Raw genomic sequence first — 27,733 nt, forward strand, 5'->3', positions numbered from 1 at the left:
GGTTTAAAAGTGTTTTCATTATGTCTTCTCTGCACTGGAAAGTGGGAAAAACTGGGCATACTCTGGTATGGGTGTAACAGTGTCCTGCCTGCTCATGCTCCACATGTCCTTGTGCCTGTGCTGTGAGGCTGGGGATGGAGAACTAAATCCTCACTGCACAGAGGTGTATGAATGCATCAGAACTGTGTAACACATCTGTTAATAAAAAAAATATTCCAGGAACATGTTATGGAATGTGTGACATAACTTCTCAATGGAAAAGAGTGATGCTCACATTAGTGTCAGCCATGATTTTCCTTTTTTTTTAAAGAAGCTCAGTAACAGATACTTCCTGTTCTCAGCACTATATTTTTTTCCTGTGATGAAAACATTATTTTTATAGGTTATTTAGGAGGGCTTGTGATCAACCAAGCCCTCCAGAGGTACAACCACTGTATTGATAAGCTTTGAAGGAGAATATGAATGGGGGGGGGAAAGTAATAATCCTGGAATGGGTTATGCCTATGCAAAAGGGTTGGACTCGATGATCTCTGAGGTCCCTTCCAACCCAGCCAATTCTATGATTCTATGAAAACTGATGGGGTGAAGACCACAGAGAGGGATGGGAGGGAGGATGTGAGGACTGCACATCTTCCTGAAGTGGGTGCTTTATTCTGCTGTTGTCCAGATGCTAATAAATTTTCCAACCTGGTGAAGCAAGATGTGCCTGGAAGCAAAATGTTGTTTAACATGAGATTGTCACCATGTCAGTGAAATGGAAGCTGGCAGGACCTTCCCATGTCATGCTTTTGGAGACCTTAGCTCCCAGCTGAACTCATCCACAGGCAAACTGAGAAATGACAGTGAAGCAAATCATGGTTTTCACACAGTAGCTGCACCCACCCTGCTCTAACAGCCTTGGTCCCACCAATCATTTCACATGGGACCAAAACTGAAACTTGCCTGAACTCAGACTAATGCCATTTTTTTTTTTTTCATTTATGTCCCTTTGGTTGCTGCTTTGGCTTTCCCCATTTTTATTCAGCATACCACAAGGACCCTTTGGCATAGAGATGGATTTCCCCTCCTTTTTCCTATCCAGTGTGAGGGCTTTACTGGGACACCAGTTACATCCACAAGGAGAGCACAGCCTTGAACACAAGCTGCTCTTGGCAGCATCCAGTTGGGAAGCTTCCCCGTTCCATCTGCCCCACCCCACCCAGCTGGGGGTCTGGCTGTGGGATCCTTGGGAATCCCTCTTTGAAAATGCTGAGCCCTGAAAAAAAAAAACCTCATCACCTCTCAGTTCTGGTTTTCTAGCTCGTAGCCTCTCTTCTGAAGTAGGGAGAAAAATGAAAGAAGAAGAAAAAAAGACTGATTCAGGTTTTGGCAGCTTGCCTCTCACAGAAGAACATTCCACACTTGCAGATGAAAGGGATTTTTTAGCAAACCAGAGCAAAGAGTCAGAATAACAAACACAAACAATTACCAAAAAAACTGCCACACTCAGTAGTTTTTCTGACTGCTGCCAGTGAGAGGTTGGTTCATTGCCTAATCTTGAGCTCAGAAAAAGACAGTTCATCTTTAAGTTTACAGGGTTATTGGCCCAACTACAGAGGATAAGATTTCCCTTCAGTCTTTGCCCAAGGCCTAATGGTGACTCCAAAAACAACAAGATGCCTTGAGGCTGGAAATCTTGGTTCAGAGAGATTTTGTTCATGTTCTGTAAATGACACACAAATATTCATCCGAGTGGATGGAAAATACTTCCAAGCTACAAAACACAGTGAATGAGACCAGTCCTGAGATGGAAATAATTTACTTAATTCTTTGCAGCACTGCTGTCACTTCCAGCCATCTGTTAGCTGGGCTGGCCCTGATAATCTATTAAGCAGCCTGGGAGATGAAACCTTCAGAAAGCAGAGATCACAAAGAGCTGACTTATTTCTCAACAGTAGAAAAGGAAGTGGGAGGGGAAAAGGGATGAAAGGATGAAACATGCAGCTCGTACTCTTCTGGCTTCAGGATGAAAGCTTTGCTCTAAAAAAAAAAATAATAAAACCTGGTAATTTCATACTTCTGTAACAAGAAACAGTGTCAAAGACGTGGGATGAGTAGCAGTGAGAGGTGGTGTGTGAGCCTGATTATCTTCATTACATGGTACCTTGTAATTTTAATCCAAGAGGTCTTCTCTACTAGGCCTCTGGGTTTGCCAAGGAGCCTGGCTGGGATGCTGAGCATCCTGGGTTTTTAATAGTGGCTAACAGAACAGTGTGAGCCAAGCAGCAGAAATGGATTTCCCATTCCCATGGACTTTAACTTACCTCCACGTTTGTATTTTTGTAACACTGGGAGAGCTTCAGTGCTGCATAACTTGTTCAGACACTTCAAGTCCCTACCTCCTCTTATAAATGACCTGGAAAAAAAACACTTGAAATCTATCTAATCAAATGCTCACAAGCAGCCACATCCCACGGGCAGCTGAGATAAGCCTGAGGAAAACAGAAACCACATTTGTTAATGCTGAGATAAGTCCAGCTCTGCTCCAGCACATCCTGCTCTTCAAACCCCTGCTGATCACCACCAGTTCCCCTGAGCTGAGGGCTCTGGCCAGGCAGAAACAGCTTCCAGACAAACCTGCAGGAAAACACAGATGGAGGGGTTGTGCAGCAATGCTCCAGCAAGGAAACAACCAACCTGACACTGGAAAAGAAAACTGCAAACAAAATTAAAAGCCCCCTCCCCTGCATCCCACTGCAGCGATTTCAGTGTTTGCCTGAAGTGATGGGAAGTTTCTGGTGGGCACCTTGGTGTGGCAAGCAAAGGAAAGATTGCAAAGCCAGAGAGCAGCAGGGGAAGGAAGGTGGGCAGGGGATGGTTTTGGCTTGTAGGTGAGTAAAATCTTGGGGAGCTAAAGCAGTAAAGCAGCAGGGCAGGAAGAAGGGTGTGACAGCATCTCATTGCTGCTCACTGCTTCCCTTGGGAAATGTCCCAGGGAGCACAGCCCAAGGCAGGAGGGCAGGGACAACTGCTGGACTTTTCCTGAGGTTGTTTTTTTAGTATGAAGTATGCTCAGGGGGTCAAAGGCATTATCTGCTCTCTAATGTTAGCTTTTAAAGCAAGTTTAATCAGCTTTCTTGTACACAGCCTTCTCCCTTGATTTATTTTTTATTTTTAGAAAATTTTGATCCAAGTAGCACCAACTGTCTTCAACCAAACCCAGAGCCATTTTAGTATTTTAATGCAGGTTTTTTTTTTTAACTTGCCTGCATTTTTCACCAACAGAAAGTTCCCCAAGTCCAGGGCATAAGAGGAAACAAGCAGCTGTGACCTCCCTGTATTTGCAGCATCCCTCCGTGTTATTCTGCCAAGAACCACGAGAGGGTGCTGGTAAATTTGGCTATAATTTGATTTATCCAGAGAGCAACCCCGTCCTGTAAAACGCCTTTCCCTGTTTCTTTCCCTAAACACCCCAAGTCCATTAAAAAAAAAAATAAAAATAAAAAAAAATCCTGACTGAAAGGGTTTGGCCACTTTCATCAGCCAGGGTATGAGCACCGATAAAAACCATCTTGCACTTCATTGCTCCTAAACTGGAGCTAAATATAAGTCACACAGTGACTGCTGAGCACTGGTATGGCAACACAGGGAAGTGACAAGGATTCTTTGGGCAAAGGATGCTTCACAGCTTACTTCTAACAGTGGCTCTGCCAAAAAAAAGGCACTTGAAGCCCTTAGATGTGAGCTGTGTTGGATTTAAAACAAGAGGGCCTGCCTCTGGGACAGGGAAATGAACACCAGCATGTAAACAACCATTCTGGTGTGTCATCTGGCAAAGCTGGGTGACTTTGTAAGACTTGTTGCTCTGCTTTAGGAGGCTAACAGCTATAAACAATTTATAAAAGGGGGTAATAAAGCACTTTTCAGCTTTGAACCCCAGCCACAGAATCACAGAATGCCTTGGGACCTCTCCTTCCAACACAGACATAATCAGTTTTTAACCCAGATGTAAATGCTACCCAGTTAAAATTAAACAATCTTCAGTCAAAACATAAGCATGTTCAAAGCTGTTCTCCAAACCTGCATACTCAAACCTTCTTCTCTCCCTCCCTACAGTTTTTCCAACCCTCCTCCTCCACATCAAGGGCTCAGCAGCTTGAAGGATGGAAGGAATGCAGCTGGGAGAAAGCTATGGGAGGAGATGAAGAAGGCACAAGAAGCATCTTCTGCTGTTCAAGCAACTTTCTGCAGCTCATTCAGGCCACAGCTCACTCAGAAGTGAAACTCACTGTGTCATCTTCCCCTAAGAGAAAAGATGCTGACAGATTGTGAGCAACTGCACTAGCAGGGACTGGAACCAGAAAAGGGGTAACTATGGGATATGAAGTGATCTTGGTCCAAATTGTGTTCAAAACATAAACCATCAGCACATGGGTTTGGTGTATTTGTAGAAGGTTTTAATTTTTAGCTGAGAAACACACAACAGGGCAGAGTTTAAGGCATGCAGTCAGGCATGAAACTTCTTTTGCTTGATTTTTGTGCTCGGATCTTCAGTGTAAGTTCTATGAAAGGATGTAGATCCTATTTTTAAGCTCTACATAAAGCAACTCTGAGTATCTGCTTGCAGCCTGAGGTTCCATCCAATGTTTACAGCTGTGCCTGGAATGCAGGACTTAGTTATAGGTACCCTCAGTCCTTTTTTCTGTGCCATGTAGAGAATATATCATATTAGATATCACAAAGGAAGTTTGATCAGTGATAATATCAACAGAAGCAAAATAACCTTTTCCACATATATATACATGCTGCAATTACAGACATCTGCTTGCATGGTTTTCTTTTGATCACTCTCTTACTGGAAAATACAAATAAACTACTGAGAGGAAAAAAACCTTTCATTTCTGCAGCTTGTCAGTCGAGCTGTTGGTCTTCTAAAAACAAACCATAACCAGGCACTACAGGTAAAATAGATACTGGGGCAATGAATATTTTACTGCAGAGGCAAAAGAGCAACTCAAAGATTAAGAAATTCGTGTATTGAGGCACATTACCTCGGAAAAATCATAGGCACTGAGATGCTGCTAAAAATACACATTTCCATTTGAGTAGCTTTTAGTTGGTAGTAGTGTAAATCAGCTTTGTGTCTACTCCTATGGGGCATTTACTCTTAAGAAGCAAATAATAAAGTACCTGATAGGGAGCATTCTCCCAAGGGAAATGTTTGCAACCAGCTACAAGCAATTATTTTCTCTCTTTAGTGCCCTACTATTGTCCATACAGCCTCTGGATTTATTTATTATTAATTATTATTATCATTATTACTATTTTAAAACATGATAGCCAAAGGTTCTTCTCCCTTGCTCGTGCATTTTAAAAATCAATATGATTAAAAATGAACCTACTGTGCATCCATGTGATGAATGTGGTAAGAGCTCATTCTGCATTTTCCCCTGAAGGTCCCCATCCTGCCTTTTTCTGTATCACCAAGATTTCTGCTGCCATAACTGGGAAGAAAAAAATCCTGACTCTTAAATGTGTTTAAAAGCATCCCAAGGACTTCAATGGCACTTGAAGTTCCATCCTCTGCTGTGGCAGATGTTAGGAGCTTGTTATATGCAGTGAATTTTCAGAAGAAATAATCCCAAGATTTAAAAAAATTGGCAAGTCCACAACTGGATGCTCCTATTTCCTAGGATCCATCACAGCTAAAGGATTCATGCACCTGCTTACTTCATCCTTTTCAGTAAAACATCAAAACACAGGCTTTAGGCATGAGGTCAAATAGCCCTGAAAGTGCCTGAAGCAAGATTGTGATTTCATCATTAAATCTTTTAAGAGCATAAAAGGAAAATCAATGCTGTGCATAAGAATTACACCTTAAAACATGGATACAGAGGCACTGAGCTCTCTGGTTTTATAAAAATGAACAGGACTTTTATCTCTGGGGAAAGAATCAGAACTCCTGTTCCTGCTCTTCCATCTAATCAGGGAAGAGCTCATGGAAATAATTTTCTTTACACATTACCTGCAAGAGTGGCTCAGAGTTAAAAGAACGAATCAAGTCTGCCAAGTGAGTTTACATCCTCAAAAATTACAATCTAGACTTAGTTTTACAACACTGATAGCAACAGTAACATATTAAACACATCTGGCCTTAAAAAAAAAAACCAAAAAAACCCTATAAACCAGCCCAAAGCTGTGTGTGCTGAGATCAGACAGCACAAAAACAAATGTTCAAGAAAAGCAGTGCAAAAAAATGAGAGTAAATAATGAGAGAAGGTGAAACAGCTAAACTACAAGCTTGGAAAACAGGCAGTGTAACCAAGATCCTTCCCCAACTTAAATTACAGCTCAGTAACATGGTGGTGAAAAAAATCAAAAAAATTGTATGAGCACATGAAAACTTGTTCCCCAAACCACACTGTGCAGCTCTGACACAGGGACACCAGGGACACATTGTCCTGCAGGACAATAAAGAAGGCTCATTGGGAGCATCTTCCTCTCCCACCCTGACATTTTCATCTTTGATTGCTCAGGGCAGAATAAATTCCCTTTCCCCTCAAGCTGGGTGTGAGAATGGCTAAACCATGCCAGCCCCCTGTTCCACTGCAGCTTCCCAAAACTGCCATTGGAAAACTCTGAAATACTTCCCTGGGGCAAACAAAACTAGGCAGGATGATTTGGGTAGAATCATTTTAGTAAAACAAAGCCAGATTTTGTCTGTTTAGTCCAAGTATTTTTGTAGACAGAGCAGGATAGCTCAGGAGACCCAGGAGAGACCTGTAGCTTCCCAGTACCAGGGTCTGACACTGATGTGATGCAGGATGTGCAGGACATGCCCAGGTCAATCCTTGCTGAAAAGCTGTGTGTTCTGAATGGGATTTTAACTGTTAGGTTTCCTAAGAGCTCTTAGTTCTTCAGGGATTCTATTTTAGAGTTTATATTCCCAGGGGAATTCAAGTTATTCTCTCCTCTGAAGAAAGTGATAGTCTACTGCCAAAACCAAAACAAAACCAAAATTAAGGAAAACTTAAAAATACATCAATGAAAATCATTACTATGCAAGTGCTTTGATTCAATAGTAAAAGCAAAGCAAAACAAGTGCCACCTTGAAAGAATAAAGTCACACAGGAAGGGACTGGGTTCTGTTGAGCTTAACCCTGAAAGATGCTGTCCCTTTATGACTAAATTTTGCTGTGAATGACTCAGCCACAAAGTAACGTGGCACCTACTCCTCAGTAGCTTCTGCCAGCAATTCAGGACGCAAAAGTTGGTCAAAAATAAAAATTACAAGGCAAAAATAAAAAAAAAAAACAACCAACCACCCTATCTCCCATTTCCCATCCTCATGATGCCTCACAAAAGAGAATACAAAAATTGAAAGCATTTTAACTTGTGAAAAATGAAATGCAATTCATGCTGTGAATACCTCAGCCTTTTAGCTAGGAAACAGTCCTTCCCTGGGTGCTTGGTTATTAGCTATCATGCAAAAACAATTAGTCATTCAAGCAATTAAGAAGGTAAGTATCTCCTGAAAAAGGTTTTGAGCTTTTCAAGCCCTAAATGCGACTGCTATAAACTTAGACTGGTCCTGAGTGTAATTTAGTGATTGTATTGCCTCTCCTGAAGAGATTTATTGTATCATGTGTTGTAAATTCTTGATGCTCTTTTAGCTGCAGTCTGAGCCTCTGATGAATTCTCCTCTTGCTCCTCAGACTTCTTCTGGTTTAGGAATATTTCTGACTTGAGGAAGCGGCTGTAGCTGTCGTATTTCATGAGATTGAATATCTGGTAAGAGGAAGGGGAGAAAAACACAAAACCAGTGACCTAAGTAAAGCCAGATTTTAACATGAGAATGACAGGAGAAAAAAATCTAATGTATTTTTTGTTCTGCCAGTACCAAAGCATTACTAAGAAGCATGACATTAAAATACATTTCAAGCACTCAGAATGCAGCGAACAACCTTGTAGGTTCCACCACCACTCTTCTGCAATAAAATCCATATTAGTCTCAGAATCAGGTTATGGTTTTCACCATAGGCAACTCTGGAAACCTGAAGGGGGGAGGTCCCATGGAATGGTCACTAGGAAGGATTTTACCCACAAACCAGGAGATGACCTGGTCCCCTCCCAGAGCAGCCTCAGCTCTGCAGAGTGACCAGGGGTAAAATCAAGAGAGGAAATCCTCTGGCAGGGTGGCTGGAAGGTATTCAGAGGGATAAAGCAGAGCTGGAAAAAAAAAAAAAAGTACCTTTGAGGTACCTTCCTGTTACTCTTAAACATTACAGAGTAGCTCATTATACACAGAGAGCACTGGGTGATTAAGAAAAGCCTCTAAATAATGTACACAAATACTGAAAATGCCAACTGAATCTAGACTGAAACAACTGCTTTATCCCATGTTTCTTAAATTTATGCCAAACTCCCTGTTCTTTTTAGATTCCTACACAGCCAAATGCCCAGACTGGTTTTGGACCAGCTCAGAAATGTTGCAGGCACCTGCCACAAAAAGCTGATGTGGTACAGGTGTAATTTGCCAGGTAAAGCAAGGTTTAAAATTGCTGATGGACTTTTCAGGCTTTGCAGCAGCCCAAGACCCACCCTTAACCCCAGAGCTGGTGTGCACAAAGTCAGCACTGAACACAGCTTTTCTCTCCCAGGGCTGAGTTTAGGCTCATCCCTCAACAAAACTGCTTCCTTTTCTATTTATACCCATTTCAAACAAAAATGCTAAAACTCATCTGACATCTTCTGAAAAACAACAGGGCTTGGGAGAAGAGCCTGGAATCTGCTCAGGTGTCAAGGTCAGGACTGTATTTTGCTTGGTCTTGAAACAGAGAGGAAGGAAAAAAGTAAAAAAAAAAAAATGGTTAAAAAGTAAACTTCTGAACTATAATTGAGGCAAAACCAAAGCCTCCTCCACCACCCTCTGCCTATTATTTTCCTGGTGAAGCTCCTCTGAGTCAGGCTTCATCACTGATTGCATTTCATGGCTCTCAGAGGAACTGAAATTCCAGAAGGAATGTGTGGATAATCCATGTGTGGGTCACTAGAGATTCACCTTTAAGGGCCTCATTTCTTACTGATAGTGCAGGTGTGTAATACAACTGATTTTTAGAAGGAATAATAATAACAGCAACAATAACCATCATCATCCTTATCATCTCAAACTGCTTTGTCATTTCACATCCTCAAGGAACCTGGACAGACAAATGTCAACCTGACTGTTCTTGTCTGTTTGCTGAAATATCCCCTTTGCAAATAAATTATATGAAGCATTTTACTATCAACTGTTTGTACACAAAAATTAAGTATTTAAGTTCATGCTTAAAACAGTGGAAATCTTGCTGTACAAGCTATATACTGAAAAAATATAATCTCAACACCCTCTCAGTGCAGACACAATGCAATGAAGTTAAACAAAGTCAAACTCCACCTCCTGGCATTGGCTAACTAAGATATAATTAAATTTATAGAACTAGTTCAAGGTAAAAAAACTGTATGGAAGACATTGCTTAATAAAACAGCATAAGTCAGCATTAGGAATTTAGACCCCTCTTGTTCCTGGTGTCATTTAAAGCATCTCCCAGAGAGAAAGAGCACTTTAAATCAAAACCTACTGGACTCTGAAAGACAGAACAGGAAGATTTCATCTTTGTGAGCAAAATCATCTGTGAGCAAAAGCAGAATTTTCTTATTTCCTCCTTCCATTGTCTCCATGGAGCAGAAGCATTTACTCCATAAATATTCTGAAATCTACAACTTTCTATGAACCACTCCAACATCAGTATATCCAGCATCAAGAAATGCCTCAAAATTATTTGTCTAAGGACACTCCACAGCACTGGACACCCCCACCAGCCCCATTTAAACCAGTAGGTCTCTGGAAACAGAAGTGCCAGTCACCAGTTATGTTGAGGACCAGGCTGGGGCTTTCAAGCTCTCCCTTTTTATACTTGAGAGAGGCAGTGCCAGCAGTAGTTAACACTGCTCTTTGGAGAATAAATTATCCCACTCTTCATAACTTTATAAGGATTGAAAACTAGAGGAGATCATAACTCTTCCTGAACTATTACCTAACAGCAATATACAGAAGTTTCACTCCACAGAAACCTCCAACAACCCATAAATTCTCTGCATTTGGTTTTAAAAGTTCACAGACTTTCTTCCCGAGGGATTCCTCTACTGCTCCATCTTTCCAGGTCAGGTATTACTGAACCCTGGCTCTTTGTGTACATGTTCATTTTGCAGAACTGCAAGATTTTAGCTCCAGTAGCTTCAATTTACCAGAACATTTTCTTTCCCTTCCTCTAATTCAGAAACTTTGCTTCTTCACAAGGAAATTGGGTTTCAGACATTTCCACTGCTAATTACTTGAAAGAGCAGAGCCCTTTGACCACTTGAGCTGCCTCAGCCAGTGCCCACCTAACAGATCCATTATCTAATGTGAAATAGGCTGAAAACACTGGTGACATCAGTGTGCTGCTTCTCCACAAAAATAAAATTAAAAAAAAAACAGGAGCCGAGTGGAAAATACAGGTAGTCCTAAGGATGGTACAGAAATTAAAGATAGCACAGACTGCAAGTGCTTGAAAGCCACTGATAAGAATGACTCACTCCATGACTTATGCTTTAAAATATACTAAATGTCAAGAACATTTACCACCAAAAGACATGCCTGCAAAATGTCAAGCAGATCTCCCAAGTTCTACAGAAAAAGGCAAAGCAGCCACTCTCTCCTCTTTTAAATGTTGCATGTTATGGAAGAGGAGGTTTTCCAGGAGATTGCATTACATTCATATCAATAAAGTACCAAAACAAAGCAAAATGAAGCATCTTGAACTCTCAAGGAAACCAGTGGCAACCAAGGAAATAAACAGCAGCAATGACTCAGCTCAAGTCAATACACAGGAAAACGTGGGCACAAAGTTAGTCACTTGGGTTATTCTCAAGCTACCAGCAATGGAACTCAGGAAAAAACTTCATCCAGATTTCCAGGAAAAGTCCTGAAGTGGAATTAGCATGGTTGTGCTGAATTTCTTAACTAATTGGCCCTAGTTAGATGAGGCCAAGAACCTCAGGATTGCTGCATTCAAGTCCCCACTATGGAAGCAACCCAGCTCCACGCTCACCTCACTCAATCCAAGCCATTGGCAGCAGTCCCAACTTTCCTACACTTTTTCTGAGCTTTTTCTTAGAAAGCAGAGTTCATTAAAAGCAAACCAAAACCTAAAGAAACCCTTTTCTTGAAGAAAATAACTTTACCTGGTCCTGGAGCTTTTGAAACATGAGTGGGTGAGGTGTCTCCAAAATGGTCTCGTTCAGCCGGGACTGCCCTTCAACATTGACTTGGGAGGAAGCTTTGCTTGACAGGAAAGTCATATAGATTTCTTTAGCTTTTTCTTGCATCTGCAAAAGGACATATTTATTGAAATAATTATTTTCTGGGAGAATATTCTCCGTGTTTGTTAATGCTTTCTTGGAGACTACTCATGGTCACTTCATTCTTGAGGTTCACATCTTCAAACCAAACCAATAGTCTGAATTAAAAAAGAAAAGAAAGGCAGCAAACATGCATGGGATATTTTATTTGGGTACATTTATTTGTGCTGGAGAAAAAACACCTCTGCAGGCCAACTCCTGCACTGGAAGATACCAGGATTTGCCACTTTGGTTAAACTGCAGGTTGTGATGTTTGAATCTGAGAAGCAATGCCAAGCTGCTCAGCATCACCAACCAGGCCTTGCCTGCACTATTAAAATGGTGTTTTTACTAACAGATAGCCAGCATGCACAAGGAGCTCTGTGGAACCTTACTGCAAGGCAAAATTAAGCAGAGTTAAGCATATAATCCCTCTTACTGACAGATAACCTTGTCATAATCTTTGTCATAACTACATTTAACCTGAGGGCATCTCACGGGCAACACCACGATTAAAAAACCCAACAAGTATTTTTTTGGCTCATGCTAAAGATAGAACTCTCAAAGGCCTCTGAAAGCTGAGAAATAAGGGTAAGGTGTGACTTGCATAAAGCAGATTTGTGTTTCTGTCTGCCCTGGTTTCAGCAATCCTGTTTCAGGGGGCTTCTCTTGATAAGGCAGTAACAGTGATAACATTTTGACACTGCCCAGGATCTTAAAGCTTCAAAGCAGTAAACAAGTGGCCACGACCTCCTGAAATTCAGTGCAGCCAGAAGGCTGGATAAGAGAAAGGTGGAGGGGAAGAAGGGAGCCAAGGCAGGCAGGAGGAAAGCTGAATCCTGCAAAATGAAACCAAGACCCGTGCCCAGCAGGCACTGCACAACCCCAAGCCAGGGGTACTTGTCCATGTTTGGGGACAGAGTGGCTGGAGAGCAGCCAGACAGAAAGGGACCTGGGAGTCTGGATTGACAGGAAGCTGAACATGAGCCAGCAGTGTGCCCAGGTGGCCAAGAAGGCCAATGGCATACTGGCCTGGATCAGGAACAGCGTGGCCAGCAGGTCCAGGGAAGGGATTCTGCCCCTATACTCAGCCCTGGTGAGGCCACAGCTTGAGTCCTGTGTCCAGTTCTGGGCCCCTCAGCTCAGGAAGGAGATTGAGGTGCTGGAGCAGGTTCAAAGGAGGCAACTGGGCTGGTGAAGGGACTTGAGCACAGATCCTATGAGGAGAGGCTGAGGGAGCTGGGGGTGTTCAGGCTGGAGAAGAGGAGGCTCAGGGGAGACCTCATCACTCTCTACAACTCCCTGAAAGGAGGTTGGAGCCAGGGGGGGGTTGGGCTCTTTTCCCAGGCAACTCTCAGCAAGACAAGAGGGAAGGGTCTCAAGTTGTGCCAGGGGAGGTTTAGGTTGGAGATTAGAAAGAATTTCTTTCTGGAGAGGGTGATCAGGCATTGGAATGGGCTGCCCAGGGAAGTAGTGGATTCTCCGTGTCTGGAGATATTTCAAAAGAGACTGGATGTGGCACTCAGTGCCATGGGCTGGGAACTGCAGTGGGAGTGGATCAAGGGTTGGACTTGATGATCTCTGAGGTCCCTTCCAACCCAGCCAATTCTATGATTCTATGTCCCCCAGGGCACACCTGGTGAGCATCCAACCTCCAGACCAGCACCAACTAAAGGGCTGCATCCTTAATGAGAAGTGGGCTTGAAGAAGGAAGGTTTTAAATGCTTGCCCAGGAAAGAGTCCCCAAATTTTGTGTTTTACAGCTGAGAATCAACATTTGGGGATAATCAGAGAACAGCTACATGTGCTTGACAACTCACAACGCTTAAAGAGTTAACTCTCTCACTGCTGAAGGGGGCACCCATTTTCCTGGAGTATTCACAGAGTGTTCATCTGGTGGCTAAATCACCATGTGTCACAAAGATGTGCTTTGCAACAATTTCTGATCTTAATTTCACAGAGCAGGGAGGGCAGTGTCAGCCAGATCTGCTCTAAATGAGCAATTAATCCACTCTATCAGGGGTGTGCCTGCTTTAACTGGTAAAAAATTAATAACCTAAGAAAGGCAAACTAAAGGTACCTTTTAGTTACTATGGAATGAGCAAACATAAGCCATTGCACTGTCACTTCTACCTAAATAAGTTTTGCACCTGCTTGTCCCATTTTAAAAAGGGGCAAAAGACACAGAAATAATTTCTCTCCTCTTGCTTCAGTGGGAAAGAGTGGTGAGAGAAAGGAAAGGGAGAGAAAAAGCAGCACAGACACCAAGGGGAAAGCTCCAGCATATGGCCCAAAATTCTCTCTTTTATTTGAGCTGCATGTGCTCAGCTGGTGGCTGATCAGGGCACACAAAGCTCCCACATCAGGAGGTGCCACTTGCTCAAGGAACACAGGAGCAAGCAGAGGAATTACAGAGCAAGGCTTAAGGGAAGGATGAAACCAGAAGTACTGGGAGGAAGTTTAAAGAACACGTGGGGACCAAGAGGACTGTGTGGGAGGTTGGTGAAATGGGGAGGATCTCTGGATTTTGTGGGAAAGTATGATAAGGAAGGAAGTGAAATCTCTGTGCTAGGGAGAGGGGATCATTGGAGAGGCACAGGGGACCTGACTTTGCATATGGATTAATTGCATATGGAAATGCACAGAGAAGCACTACGTGTTCTGCTGCACGTCGAGCAACTGGTATCCTTCTCCATCTCTGCTCCAGTACTAGAGCAGTTAAACTGCAATATATTTATTTTTAAAAGAGGGGAGCACAGTTAAAGCTGCCAGTGTGTTTATCCATTCCCCAAATAACACTCAGGGAGAGGCAGGTTCAAGGGGAGGAGGCAGCGACGTTCCCTGGTCAGTGGGTGGCATTTTTTGTTCTGCATCAGCCTGATATCTCAGCACAGGGGACTCTACCCTGGAATTAAAACAACACGAAAACTGGGATCTTGTTCACAGGTTGTTGTTAAAGGTTTTCTGGCACTTTCCACTTACATCTGTGTGCTCGTCCCAGCATTCGTGCCAAATTCCCACTTGGAGAAGGAAGCTCTGTCTACAGCAATCCCCCTCACTATTCCAAGTGGATACAATATTATTTCTCACTTCCTTTCCTAAGGTCAAATTCAGCTCTCAAGCACATGTGGCTCCCCAGTGAGGTGGCTGGAAGTCTCACAAGCCCCTCAGAACAGGCTCCAGCACTTTGCAGCTGTGCAGCATCACCCAGTCCAGCTTATCCATCACCACATTCCTAGAGGGAAGGGGAAAAAAAAAACCCTCTTCCATAGGTATCCTTGGTGCTGGAATTACCCTCTCCGTATTTCTTGACCTGGGTATTTTGGTGGGTTTAGTGATAGCTGAAAAGAGTCCCCTGTTTCTTGCAGGATTTATTACAACCTGTATTTTATTTTTAAAGCTCAGTTGGAGAAGAAGAAACATTTAAACCTTGGGAAGTAGCACAGTGGACACACGTTGTTTATCCATTAACACTCACAAACAGGACAGCACGTGACTGAACTCCAATCAAATATTTAAATAAATAAAATATTTAAATTTTATTCACTTATCCCCACCACTCCCATTTCAACAATGAAATGTGTCCTCAGATCAGGACCATATGGGTGGCAGCAGAGCTGACTGCTACAGAGGGCTTGGCTAAAAACCACAATTCTATTTTAACTTCCATTTGGAAGGAATGATAAAGAAATAAAATCCTTTTTAAAAAACCCTACAGAGGCGCGAGGGAGGGAGTTTGTGCTCACAGGGTGCTAAGATAAGTTGAATCTAATCCCTCAGGGGGTCACATTCAAGGGGAAGGGGACAGAAAAGATGGATCTGAAGAGCATCTTGCAAGATCTGCCTCTGTTGGCTTAGTATTTAAGTCAGCTTCTGGGCAGAGCCAAAGGCAGAGCCTTTACCAAACCAAATACTGCTCCAGGCTGATGCTGAAGGGATGACAGAGGTTATATATATATATATATATATATACACACATATATATGGTGGAAGGATTTAAATATTCTCTTTTGGTAGATAGTTTCTCTTACTACAAACGAGCAGATGTCATCCTTTTGGCAATTTTTTTATATTTGAATTATATTTGAAAATAATTCTAGGAAAATGGTAAATACATATATATATCAAGTACTCCAGAAAAATCCAAATAACACATTTCTCAGGCAAGTCACAGAGATATTTCAGAAAGCCTGGGAATCACTATAAAGCTGCTTCTCTTCAACCTTCCATTAATACCTCCTCTCTCTACACAAACAGAGTTCACATCAGCAACTTCCCAATTGTTCCCACATCCTAGGCTTAGACACTGTGATTTTAGTGCTCTTTTCTAACCCAGAAGTATTAGGGTTTGATATATACATATACATATATATACATAGATACATATATATACATATATACATATATATGTGTGTATATATATATATACACAAACACAGAGTATATTTATATTTATATTTATATTTATATTTATATTTATATTTATATTTATATTTATATTTATATTTATATTTATATTTATATTTATATTTATATTTATATTTATATTTATATTTACATTTATTGCACCTATCACCATATTGATCAACACCCTTTGGAACCACTCTGACATCATGTCATGTAGGGATGATGACACCAGGCACAATTAATACTCAATCCAGGTGGTTACCTTCATGCAAGTTTTAACTGACCATAAAAAAACCCCCAAAATTCCACATCTATGTTCTCATGTCAAGGAATGACAATTTTATGCTATGCTTCAAAAATAGGGGGGAAAAAAGAACCAAACCCACATTTGATCTGGGTTAAATTGAAATCAGCTTCAAAGCTGGAAGACCAAAAGTCTAATTGTCTGTGAGCTCGTTTCTGTGGTAAACCAGTTTTAATGAAAAGCAGGTTATAAAGTCATTTCAAAGTAGCTTTTAGAATGCTTTGCTCACATTAGATAGATACAGAGTGGTTTCTTCACGAGCCACGTTCAAAAGCTAAGTTTATGCTTCATAAACACTGGAAAGATTTATGAATATGGATATTTTTTTTAGGGCTTTTTCTAGGTTTGTAAATTATCTAAACAAAGCCATCCATAAGCAGCAGCTATAAAAATTTACTGTAAGGCTGTCTCACTCTAAAGCTTATTTAGCTGACTCCAGACTGACCAAACTGGGTGATGATTGGCACTGAATAATTAAATTAAACTGAATTTATTTAAGTCTTTTCCCACTCATTTGGCAATTCATTCAAGAATTCACTAAGCTGCTGGTGCCTAATTCATTCACTGAGTCTCTGTGCATCACTTTATCATTTCCCCTACTGGCACCCATAATCCTAAAACAACTAAAACCAGTCCCATTTGAAGCAGGTTTAACTGGGATTTTCCCAGTCTCACTTCCTCCTGGTATTCCATCAGCTCTGGCCAGAAGAGTGCAAAATGGGCTGCACATTTCCACCCTTTGCCTTCTAAAATGTTCCCTTTGGCAACAAAAGCTGCACACACCAACAGAGCCAAGGTGGGATTTCAAGAAAAAAATGGGCTCAATGGGATTTGGGAGCATGGCTCTCAGGGATAGTGATGCTCAGCTGAAGATCTGAAAGATTAAATACATTTGGAAAATTCTCAAAAAAAAAAGAAAAGAAAAAAAGAAATAAAATCATAAAACTTTTTCAGAAACAAGCAAAAAATAAAATAAAAAAATAAATGAAAATCACATTACATGTTTTAGGTCTGTCTCTATTGGCCTTGAAGCCTAAATGTGAAAGTGGATCCTGTGAGCCTGGTGGATCTAAATGTAGATCAAGATCCAAGCAGTGGAAAAAAAAAACTTACTGGAGTTGGCTGACTGAAAAAATTCCAACACAAAATTTTCTACTGGAAAAAATATTCGTGAAAATGAAAATGTTCTGAAGGTATCATAGAATCATAGAATTGGCTGGGTTGGGAGGGACCTCAGAGATCATCAAGTCCAACCCTTGATCCACTCCCGCTGCAGTTCCCAGCCCATGGCACTGAGTGCCACATCCAGGCTCTTTTGAAATATCTCCAGACACGGAGAATCCACTACTTCCCTGGGCAGCCCATTCCAATGCCTGATCACTCTCTCCAGAAAGAAATTCTTTCTAATCTCCAACCTAAACCTCCCCTGGCACAACTTGAGACCCTGCCCTCTTGTCTTGCTGAGAGTTGCCTGGGAAAAGAGCCCAACCCCCCCTGGCTCCAACCTCCTTTCAGGGAGTTGTAGAGAGTGATGAGGTCTCCCCTGAGCCTCCTCTTCTCCAGCCTCAACACCCCCAGCTCCCTCAGCCTCTCCTCATAGGATCTGTGCTCGAGTCCCTTCACCAGCCCAGTTGCCTCCTTTGGACCTGCTCCAGGACCTCAATCTCCTTCCTGAGCTGAGGGGCCCAGAACTGGACACAGGACTCAAGCTGTGGCCTCACCAGGGCTGAGTACAGGGGCAGAATCCCTTCCCTGGACCTGTACACATCAGTTTGAATGAAAATTTAAACAAACAAAAAAAAGTCTGAAGTTTCTTTTGTTTTGTAACTTTTCGTTTGCTAAGACAAAACGTTTCACTTTGGTATTGTAAAACATTTTGTTGGTGCTGCTTGTTATTTTTTAGTTCCACTGCAATATTATAATGGTCTATATTTTCATGTAATAGTCACTATGTTTAAAAAAAGAAAAATCCTGAATGAAAGGTCCTTATCTCTTCAAGCAAGATGATGCAACATCACTGAATTAAACATTTTGCTATTCCCAAGCAACAACAAAAAGTTCAGAGCTTTCAAAACATGGGAAACTTGACAATTTCAGCATTTTGTTTTCATCTGCAATAGACCCAGCTTTGTTCCCAAACAATTCCACCACTGTGATTTCAGGGCAATTCCTTCCCATGCATTTTATTTCTGCTCACATGAAGTGTGTTATGCAACAGCAATGCAAGAGCTCCACCTCCCCTATGGAAACCTTGACAAGTAAAGTTGATTTAGGAAATCTACCTACCTGGTTTTTTCCCTGGGTTTTCTTGAATTCTTCACATGCTAGCCAGAACAAAACATTTTCTTCACTGAATTCTTTCTTTAAAAATTCCTAGGGAAAAGAAAACCAAGCAAAATAATGTTAGCATCCAGTTTCTCAGTGGTTTTTCCCTTCTCCTGCTATAGCTATTAAAACTAGAAGCTGCCCATGGCCAGTTTTACCCCAGTGTGAGTCTCCATAGATGCTTTAATGCATCTGCACCTTACCCAGACACAAATGAACACCCACATACACCCAACCCTTTAAATCCAGGGGAATGAGGAGCTACATCTCATCTCAGAGCACATGAGTAACTAAGAAGAGTTTGTTCAGTCTCCCCTAAGTAACTCGAGCAATTGTGCAGTCATTACTCAAAGGGTATATCCAAAAGTATATTAGTTCATTAGCAAGTGGGTATAATGAATTATTTTAATGAGGCACAGATCCCTTGAGATTCTTATCTAGTATCTGCTTTTTCAATGAGCAAAATCTTTACAAACAACACTGTTTCTAAACATGATCACCAGTGGCAATAAATTCACTTAAGTAAAGCAGGAGATGCATTTGTGTTCTCTAGACAAGTGTTTAAACAAAGCACATTCCTCCTAAAGTGAGGCATGTTTTAAAATAGGGGGGAAGTCAAGCACATTAGATTGCTTTAGAAAAAATAATTAATAAAATATTTCTAGCTCTTGAGATCACCAGTTTTCACTTACAAATGCTAGGAAATAGACATCACGTTACAGCAAGAATTAAATAGCAACAAAATTACTTTTATTTTATTTTTTCTTTTAAGAATTTGAAGTCACACTGTTTTACTACTCTGGCTTGCATTACTTTTCAAGCCAGTCTGGCAAAAAATCATTTTGTCCTAGTGCATTTTATCAGTGAGGCAAAACCATCCTGAAGGAGCCAGTTCCTATTCCTACAGCCAGCATGGCAAGAAGGGCTTGAGAAACCAACTCACACCCCCCTCACCTAACTAACCCTCACCCAACATTTTGAGCCACACTTTCTAACAACCTTCCAGGGAAAACTGCAACACAGAATCAGAGCCCCACAGAGCTGTCAGGCTCAGGAGATGTTAGTGATAACTCACTGCTTGAACAAGCCCAATGTGTCATCAACATTGAGAATAAAGAGCGTGGGACCAGTCCCCAGTGATAAATAAAGCTTGGCAAGAGAGACCAGTGGCTCAAGGGCTGTAGTTTATCCAACAGCCACTTGCTAATCCTTCCAGCAGCTGATAGATACTCCTAGAAACACGCAACCAAAAGGCTTCCATGTGCCCTTGCAGAGAAAGCTGCAGTGGCCAAAAGGCACTAAATCAGCTCAGCAAATGCCACAGCTCCAGCTCTGCCAGCTCTGCTCAGGGCAGGTATCTAGCAGGGTGCATGCCTGCCTGCTTACAGCTTTAGCACAGCTGCCCTGCTTATGCTGAGGCTCATTCAAGCTTTAAATCCTAATTTTGGTTTAGATAAATAGCCATAGTTAGTATAGCAACCCTAAATCGTTTCACTCCTTCCGGATCTTCGAGTAGGTTCTCCAGTGATGTAGCCCATTTTGAGGTTCCTTTCAAGGTTGGGTGGCTGCTGCTTGGGTGACCCTCGCTGTCATTTATCTCTGGGGGGAAAAAAAAAATAAAAAAAATAAAATATCTTAGAATCATAGAATCATAGAATTGGCTGGGTTGGAAGGGACCTCAGAGATCATCGAGTCCAACCCTTGAACCACCGTTGCGGTTGCTAGACCATGGCACTGAGTGCCACATCCAGTCTTTTTTTAAATATCTCCAGGGACGGAGAATCCACCACTTCCCTGGGCAGCCCATTCCAATGACGGATCACTCTTTCCGTAAAGAAATTCTAATATCTAACCTAAACTTCCCCTGGCACAACTTAAGTCCATGCCCTCTTGTCTTGTTGAAAGTCGTTTGGTAAAAGAGCCCAACCCCCACCTGGCTACACCCTCCTTTCAGGTAGTTGTAGTGATGTTGTAGATTAGAAGTGATGAATGTCACATGAATTTCTTCCCCATTACCCTCCGCACCCTTGGATTACATCTGCTCTCTTGGAAGAAAACACCATAAAACTGAAAATAACACCAGACATATTTGAATTCTGCTTTGCCTTTTAGGAGGCAAAAATGCTTGCAGTCAGATAATTCATTGAGCATGTAAGTAGGCACTGTCACTGTTTACAGGAGTTCAAGCACTGTGGAACACTAGTGACCTCAGCCTGGGGTATTAAAAGGACCATTTGCCTTTTGTTCTGGCACTGTCCATGACATCTTATCTGCCAGCAGGATTCTCACAGACAGCAAAGATGGCATCTATTTTTTTTAACTTTCTGTCCCAGGGACAAGGATGTTACATCCGAGGGTGGTGATGCCCCAAAAAAATTGTCTGCTGACTACCCTCAGAAAAACCTGTTCCTTGGGAAGACTCCAGGATGTTCCTGCTGACCTGGAAATCTTTAAAACAGCCATAAAGAGCTTGGCCTCCTTTCCCCTCACACTCAAACTGCCAGGAAAGACAGAGGAGTGCAAGCTGGAAGAAGTCAGGGTAAGAGCTCCACTTTGGGCATGCACACAAAAAGATGCACCAATTCCTTACTGCAATCAACACAGCTTCTATTTATTTGGATAATCCCTTCATTTCTCCCTACCAGCTTCGTGGAATATGGATCTTGGTAACTTCTGCTTCATCTCTGCTAAAGAAACCCTTCTCCTCCATGAGACTAAACCCAAGCAAGTATCTCAAGACAGCTATCTCTGCAGAGCTGTACTATCAGATGCCCTTTTCAGCTGGGAGATAGAATGAGAAATGTGAAGGTTAAAGCCTTACAAACATTGGCACAACAGCAATGCCTCCTGAGCTTCAGTTGGTAGGGACCTCTTGAATCTACTTGTTTTTTCTAGCAGTGAGATGGACCACTGCTTTATGTGAATGAACATCTCCTTTTTATCCCTTGATCCAAGGGCTTTTCTTACAGGAGAAGCTACAAAGCTGGAAACGAAGTAAACTTTCTGGAGAGAAAGTCTCTAGAGAGACCTCCACTCACGCCCCCAAGTGAATAAAGATGTAAAAGAAAGGGAAAGCAGATAAAATGGTTGAACAAGTGGTCACTGAGCTACATTTTTCAGGTGTAAATCCTGCCTCTCCTTTGCCTGTCCTGCCCTCACTCACTGGTGCAGCTACAGCACCAACCTGAAAACTCTTACAACTGTGCACCCACACCAAACCTTTCAGGACCCAAGATTACAACAGATTTGGGTAAGGACTTTGACAGATTGGGCTCCAAAGCAGCAAGAACACCTGCAGCTCTGTATAAGAAACACAAAGTCAAGTGAAGGCTGTCTCCAAACCACTGCTGCAGCCTTCATACGTGCCTCAGTTTCCCCTCCCCACATGCAAAAGGATGTGGTCTTGATTATCACTTGCAAATTATGTTTGGAACCTGACTCAAAGTATCTGGGCATCTGATCTCAGGAAAATATCCAAGATGGGAATAGCCAAGTGCACTGGAGCAGAACACAGTTACTTCTGGGGGAAGCCTTGAATCTCTCATTATGATCACTCTTCCTGCATGCCAGAATGGCAGCTCTGAGTGTACAGCTGCTGATGGCCTGAAAGAATCAGACCACCCCCATATTTAATATGTGAAGTTAGCAGAGAACATTATGGGACTGAGATTTTATTTTAGTGTTTCCTCTTTGAAAGCCACATTTTAAGTTGACTTTAATGATTAGTTTCAGTGAGCAGTGCAAGGACAGGGCAGAACCAGTGGCCACGGAGAACCTAAAAACATTGCTGTGTGAGCAGACAAAGGAAGGAAGAAATGTTTCCATTCACCCCAGATACATCACCCTGCTTCCTCTTGGCACCTCTCACTTGTGTCTCATTTCTCTCTGTCCTCCCCCAAACCCCCTTCTCCTCAGCTTCCTCTCACTTCCAGCCTACCCAGCACCACCCCATTTACATCCCCTGGTGCTCTTTTTCATTACCCTCCAAACCTTATAGCATCCTTTATGACCCAGCTTCCCCTCCCCTCTACCTCTCCCTCCTCTTCCTCCAGCCAGCACAGGTCCCACCAGCAGCCACAGTCCCAGCTGCAGCCCCCAGCATCCCACCTGGGGCAGGGGACACCAGCCAGGGTGTCACCATGGAGGGCAAACCCTCAGACTGCCTGGACATGAGAAACACAAAAGGCCAAAAAATACTCTTGGCTGTTGCCAACACTCTTCTCCTGAAGCAATACACCAAAAAACACCATAACTGCACCCAAACAGCCCACTTGGGGACATGGCCTGGTTGGTACCACCCTGGCTGGTGTGCCAGGGGCAACACAGCTGGCAGGGGACAGAGTTGTGCCAGGGGATGCTGCCACAGTACTGCAAGCAGGCTCAGTTTGCTCGCCAATCCGGCACTGGATCGTGAACAGCTCTTCCCTCCTAGTATCCATTAAGATTTCCACATGCCTCCACGTTGTTCCTTTGGCAGTTCAGCCACCAAAACATTTAATGTTCCTCCCTTCAGTGCAAAATGTAAACTAGGCTGCACTAAGAAACAGGACAAGTAGGAAACAACCCATGAAATTTTAAGTGAGGGAATATAAAACCCTGCTGGGTATTATTTATTTACAACCCCATTTAAATACGCCCTTGGCAAAACTTTTTTTCTAAGAGGAAAAGTGACACACCCCCCCCGGATTAGGATCATAACTTGCTACCCCACGCACGGGCGTTTTATTTGTGTGTGATTTCTGGAATTTTTCAGAGAGCTTAGAAAATAGGGAAATAGTGTTTTCCCAACAAATGACTCAGACAACTGCGCTAATCCCCGATTCTGTTATTCCAGACGGTACGGTTTACTAAATGTTAACCTCAAAAATGATAGCTTTCCACTGAAATTACAATTTAATGAAAGTCAGAAACAATTTATTTTAGAGGCCAATACTGCAATATATACAATTATGTTGAAACAGGACTCTTGAAACCTACCTTATCTCTGTTTGCTAGTATATTAGATAACTTCCTCTGTTAAAATAACCTAGTGACAAAGTTATACAGTGTACAACTGGAAAGAAAAAGCCTGGTACCAATATTTAACTTACCAGGAATGAATCCATCAGCATGAGGAGGCAGACAGCAGCTGCTACTGAAAATATGGGGAGACCAACTTTATGCATCAAAAGGGGATCACAAAAACAGCAGGACTTCCACCAATACCTCTATAGACGTAACAGACAGAATGAAGAAGAATTCATAGAATTCATTAGAATTGGCTGGGTTGGGAAGGGACCTCAGAGATCATCAAGTCCAACCCTTGATCACTCCCGCTGCAGTTCCCAGCCCATGGCACTCCAGTGCCACATCCAGGCTCTTTTGAAATATCTCCAGACACAGAGAATCCCACTACTTCCCTGGACAGCCCATTCCAATGTCTGATCACTCTCTCTGTAAAGAAATTCTTTCTCATCTCCAACCTAACCTCCCCTGGCACAACTTAAGACCGTGCCTCTTGTCTTGCTGAGAGTTGCTGGGAAAAAGAACCCAACACCCCCCCCCCCCTGGCTCCAACCCTCCTTTCAGGAGTTTGTAGGAGAGTGCATGAGGGTCTCCCCTGAGCCTTCCTCTTCTCCAGCCTCAACACCCCCAGCTGCCTCAAGCCTCTCCTCATAGGATCTGTGCTCGAGTCCCTTCACCAGCCCAGTTGCCTCCTTTGGACCTGCTCCAGGACCTCAATCTCCTTCCTGAGCTGAGGGGCCCAGAACTGGACACAGGACTCAAGCTGTGGTCTCCCCAGGCTGAGCACAGCGGGCCAGATATTCCCTTCCCTGGACCTGCTGGCCACGCTGTTCCTGATACAGGCCAACACTGCTGAACACTTGCAGTTTTTGAGGAGGGTCAGAAACCAAGAGGCAGAGCAAGGCAGCAAAGCAGGGGCTGTTGCTGAGCCTCTGCTGAAGCAAACTTTCCACTGAGTGTACAACCAGAACACAACCGCTCGCGTGATGTGCAGGGGCAGCTGCTTCTACAAACACAGCAAAAGATGAAGTCCTTATGTAAACAGGACCATTATTTCAGAGAAGAACCTTATACAAAGCCCACAGACGGGCAGTTATTATTAGCTGGAGCATTATTTTGGAGGAGGCCCTTAAGGGAGCTGCCTTCCCCTATCACACCAGAGTGCTGCTGCACTGGGCTGCGGATAAAAGCTCTTTGTGAGCAACAGATATAACGGTAAGTGCTGCACTAATGAGGCTGTAATTACCAGCTGAAGTGTCAAAAATCGGCCAATATTTGCATTCTCCAAACAGGAAGTTGGACTGAAACCACAGAAAGTGCCAATACCATCCAAACACACTTTGCAGGTCAAAACTCAGGGTTCTGGCTCTGACTTTTGAAAAGCACAAAACAAACAAGAGAAAAAAAATGTGGGAAACCACCAAGCTTTTAGAGATCCAGGCACAGCTAATTGAGTTAGACACACTAACCTGCTTGCCTTCCAGAAGGGCATTCTCAAGCCAGCAGCCTGCATGGCACCCACCAAACAGCACAGACTGACACCCTGCTGAATGCATCCCTTACCTAAAAACCTCTTCCAGTTCCCTCTGTCCCCCCACACCTTCTGCAAGCTCCTTAGCAAAAGGCAGCCAGCACACCAACAGCACACAAGACAAAAGCACCGTGCAAACAGCTTTAAAGGTTAACATACAACGTTCAGAAAATCCTTCTCAAGCTCTTCAGGAAGAACTTCTGCCCACACCCACCTGCCCCTTTTGCACCTGGATCACACAGCTGCAAGCCACAAACCTTTATTATTAAAAGTACTCTGAATACCTTGTCTTTTCCTATGGTCACCAGAACTCCTATCCAGCAACAATCACCAGTCTGGAATTAATTAATCCAAAATTATGAAAGAGTAGGGAACTTCATAAGTAAGCAGCTGAAAAGGGGAAAAAATCCCTTACTTTCCATGTATCCAAGAGCCACAGGATGAAGCTTCTTGACACAACAATGTTTTTCCTAGGAGCACCTGAATTTTAGACCTTTCCACTACACGAAGGGCTGTCCTTTTGCCTGCTCTGCTTGTTCAAAGCATGAGCCTCAACATCCTCTTTTGACTGCCTCTAGCAACAGATGGCTACTGAATTCCACTTTTAACTATAAGGAAGGAAACTAAAGGGACGTTCCGCTTTCACAGCATCTCTGGAAGTGTTCACCAGACACATATCCTAAAATAAAAAGCAACCAAAGAAAAAACCAGCAAAAAAAAAAAAACAAAAAACAAAACAAACAAAAAAAAAAAAAAAAAACAAACAAAAAAAAACCAACAACCACCACCCCTCAAAACAAAACAAAACAAACCCAAAATCATTTCAGCAACGATGCACATGAGTCCCTTTGAATGGAAAGACTGAAGAGCATCACAGACACCCCGTGACAACACCAACAACGTTGCCCCGCCTGTCTGCAGAGGGAACCGAGAAGTCCTGCTTTTTATTACGCCTTAGTAACTCCATCCCAAGTTGAAGCCTCTCCCTCCCAAGCCAAACTCCTCCCAAGTCAACTCAGAGCTTCGAACAACCCCGCTTCACCTCCCGAGCTATCCCCTCGCTCCCCAGTAACAGCGCCGGCGCAGCAGCTCGCAAGTCAAATGGGGCTGGTGAGGCAGAAAAGCCCCAGCAGATCTCCGGTTCCTTCTTCCAAGCAGCTGCCGGAGCGGGAAGAACCGCGCGTTTTTCGGTGAGTTCCTGCATCTCACCCCGCACCCCCAGAGCTCCTCCCGGACACGCTGTGACAGCGAGGGACAGATCCCGGAGCCGCTGAACCTCCACCGCCGAGAGCCGAATCCGGCTCAGCCCGGCGGGACGCGGGTACCACAGGGAGCTTAGCGGCGAAGCCGCCGCGGCCCAAGCCACGGAACCGAGCATCAGGCATTACCGGGGGCGGGCGGGCTCGGCTCCCCAGGCTGCCGAAAGGGTGGGAGAACCGCTCCCGGACCGAACCCCCTCCCTGCTCAGCGCCCGCGCTGCTTCCCCGACGCTCGGTGGAAGGAGAAGCGCGGCCCTTGCCCTTGCCCTTCCCCCGGCGCTTCCCCAGTGGCCGCCGGGTTGGGGGGCTGCCCCAAACCCCCCTCCCCCCCTTTACCTGACGGCGGGCGCTTCCTGCTGAGCCGGCTCACGGCCCGGTTAAACATCTCGGGGGCGGCGGCGCGACCCCGCGCTGCCCGGAGCCGGAGGGGGCGGCCGCGCCTTCCCCGCTCCCCTCCGGGGAGGGACCGCCCCGTCCCGTCCCGCCTCGCTCCGCTCCCCCCAAAACCGCCTCCTCCTCCTTCTTCTCCTTCTCCTCCTCTTCCTCAGAGGCGCCTCAGCCGCGCCCTGCCCGCCGCTTGCCGGCCGAGGGGAAGGCAGCGCCCGCCTCCCGCCCCACAGACGGGATTGGGGAAGGGGGGGGGGGCAGAGGGCTCGGCCCGGCCCGGCGGAGGAGCAGAGCCCGGTTCGTCCACACTCCCTCCTCTACACTCCGTCCTCCGAGGCGCACCCCGGGGTGAGGGATGCGGAGCGGGATCCCCACGGTACCGCCACGGAGCGTCAAATGCAACGTGGCAATGGTGGCGATCCAGTGCCCGCAGGAACGCACCGTCCACAACCTCACTCCTCGGCTGCTCCGCTTCCAGCTTTACCCCCTCCATCCCCCTTCACTCCCCCTCCAAACAGATCCGTCCCCTCCCTTCACCCGCATCCATCTCCTCCATCCTCTTCCCAGCTCCAGGCTGCTCCTTCACCTCGGACATGGGGACACTGTCACCACCGAGCATTCGGTCACCAAGAACCCCTTAAGTCTTTGCTGAGCAGGTACAAGAAACAAAAAAAGCTTTCCTAAAACAGTCTCAGTTATCTACGTTGTGCACTATCCCACCAAAGTGGAAGTGCCCAAGTTCTTGGGGCTGAGGTGACTCCTTTGGCCTTGCAAAACATGGAAGGAGCAATTCTTCCTCAACAGGCAAAGCACAATGATGATTCTAACAAGGTAATTTTTTCACTTTTTGAAGAAAAACCTTTTCACTAGAATATTTTTGTAAGAATCCAGCACAAGAAATATAATTCTGACAAAGCTACACCATCCCTAACAGAGAGCTAGCTAGCGGAGCACAGGAGAACAGCAGTGAGAGTGGGATTAGCACTGGCACTCAAGAAGTACTCAAAAAAGTCACAGAAATCATTGCTGGCAGAACAAACACCAACACCTGTTCCATTTCCAAAGCCAATCCTTGACACACAGCAGCACATTTATAAACCAGCACTGCTCACAGAG

The 27,733-nt window shown here is 43.9% G+C and overlaps 1 protein-coding gene across 1 annotated transcript; it reads right to left on the reverse strand.

Moving 5' to 3' along the window:
* Positions 1–4,420: 4,420 nt before the first annotated feature.
* Positions 4,421–26,793, reverse strand: LOC115598553 (regulator of G-protein signaling 10). The gene is made up of 5 exons (XM_030453701.1): positions 26,567–26,793; positions 19,917–20,035; positions 18,398–18,484; positions 11,245–11,388; positions 4,421–7,767 (listed from the first exon to the last, which is right to left on the reverse strand). Exons 1-5 carry the CDS (start codon positions 26,613–26,615, stop codon positions 7,621–7,623), a joined length of 546 nt encoding a protein of 181 aa, XP_030309561.1. The 5' UTR covers positions 26,616–26,793; the 3' UTR covers positions 4,421–7,620.
* Between the last annotated feature and the right edge of the window lie 940 nt (positions 26,794–27,733).

This window comes from Calypte anna, chromosome 6 (genome assembly GCF_003957555.1).
Source record: "Calypte anna isolate BGI_N300 chromosome 6, bCalAnn1_v1.p, whole genome shotgun sequence".
NCBI lineage: Eukaryota > Metazoa > Chordata > Aves > Apodiformes > Trochilidae > Calypte > Calypte anna.

Bases quoted from the DNA above. Each gene is read 5' to 3' on its own strand.
- LOC115598553 (XM_030453701.1), bottom strand. From the start codon at position 26,615: ATGTTTAACCGGGCCGTGAGCCGGCTCAGCAGGAAGCGCCCGCCGTCA. The intron at 20,036-26,566 runs GTAAAGGGGGGG...TTTTCCCCCCAG, and splicing joins CAGGAAGCGCCCGCCGTCAG to AGATAAATGACAGCGAGGGT. The intron at 18,485-19,916 runs GTTGCTATACTA...TCTTTTCCCTAG, and splicing joins AAGGAGTGAAACGATTTAGG to GAATTTTTAAAGAAAGAATT.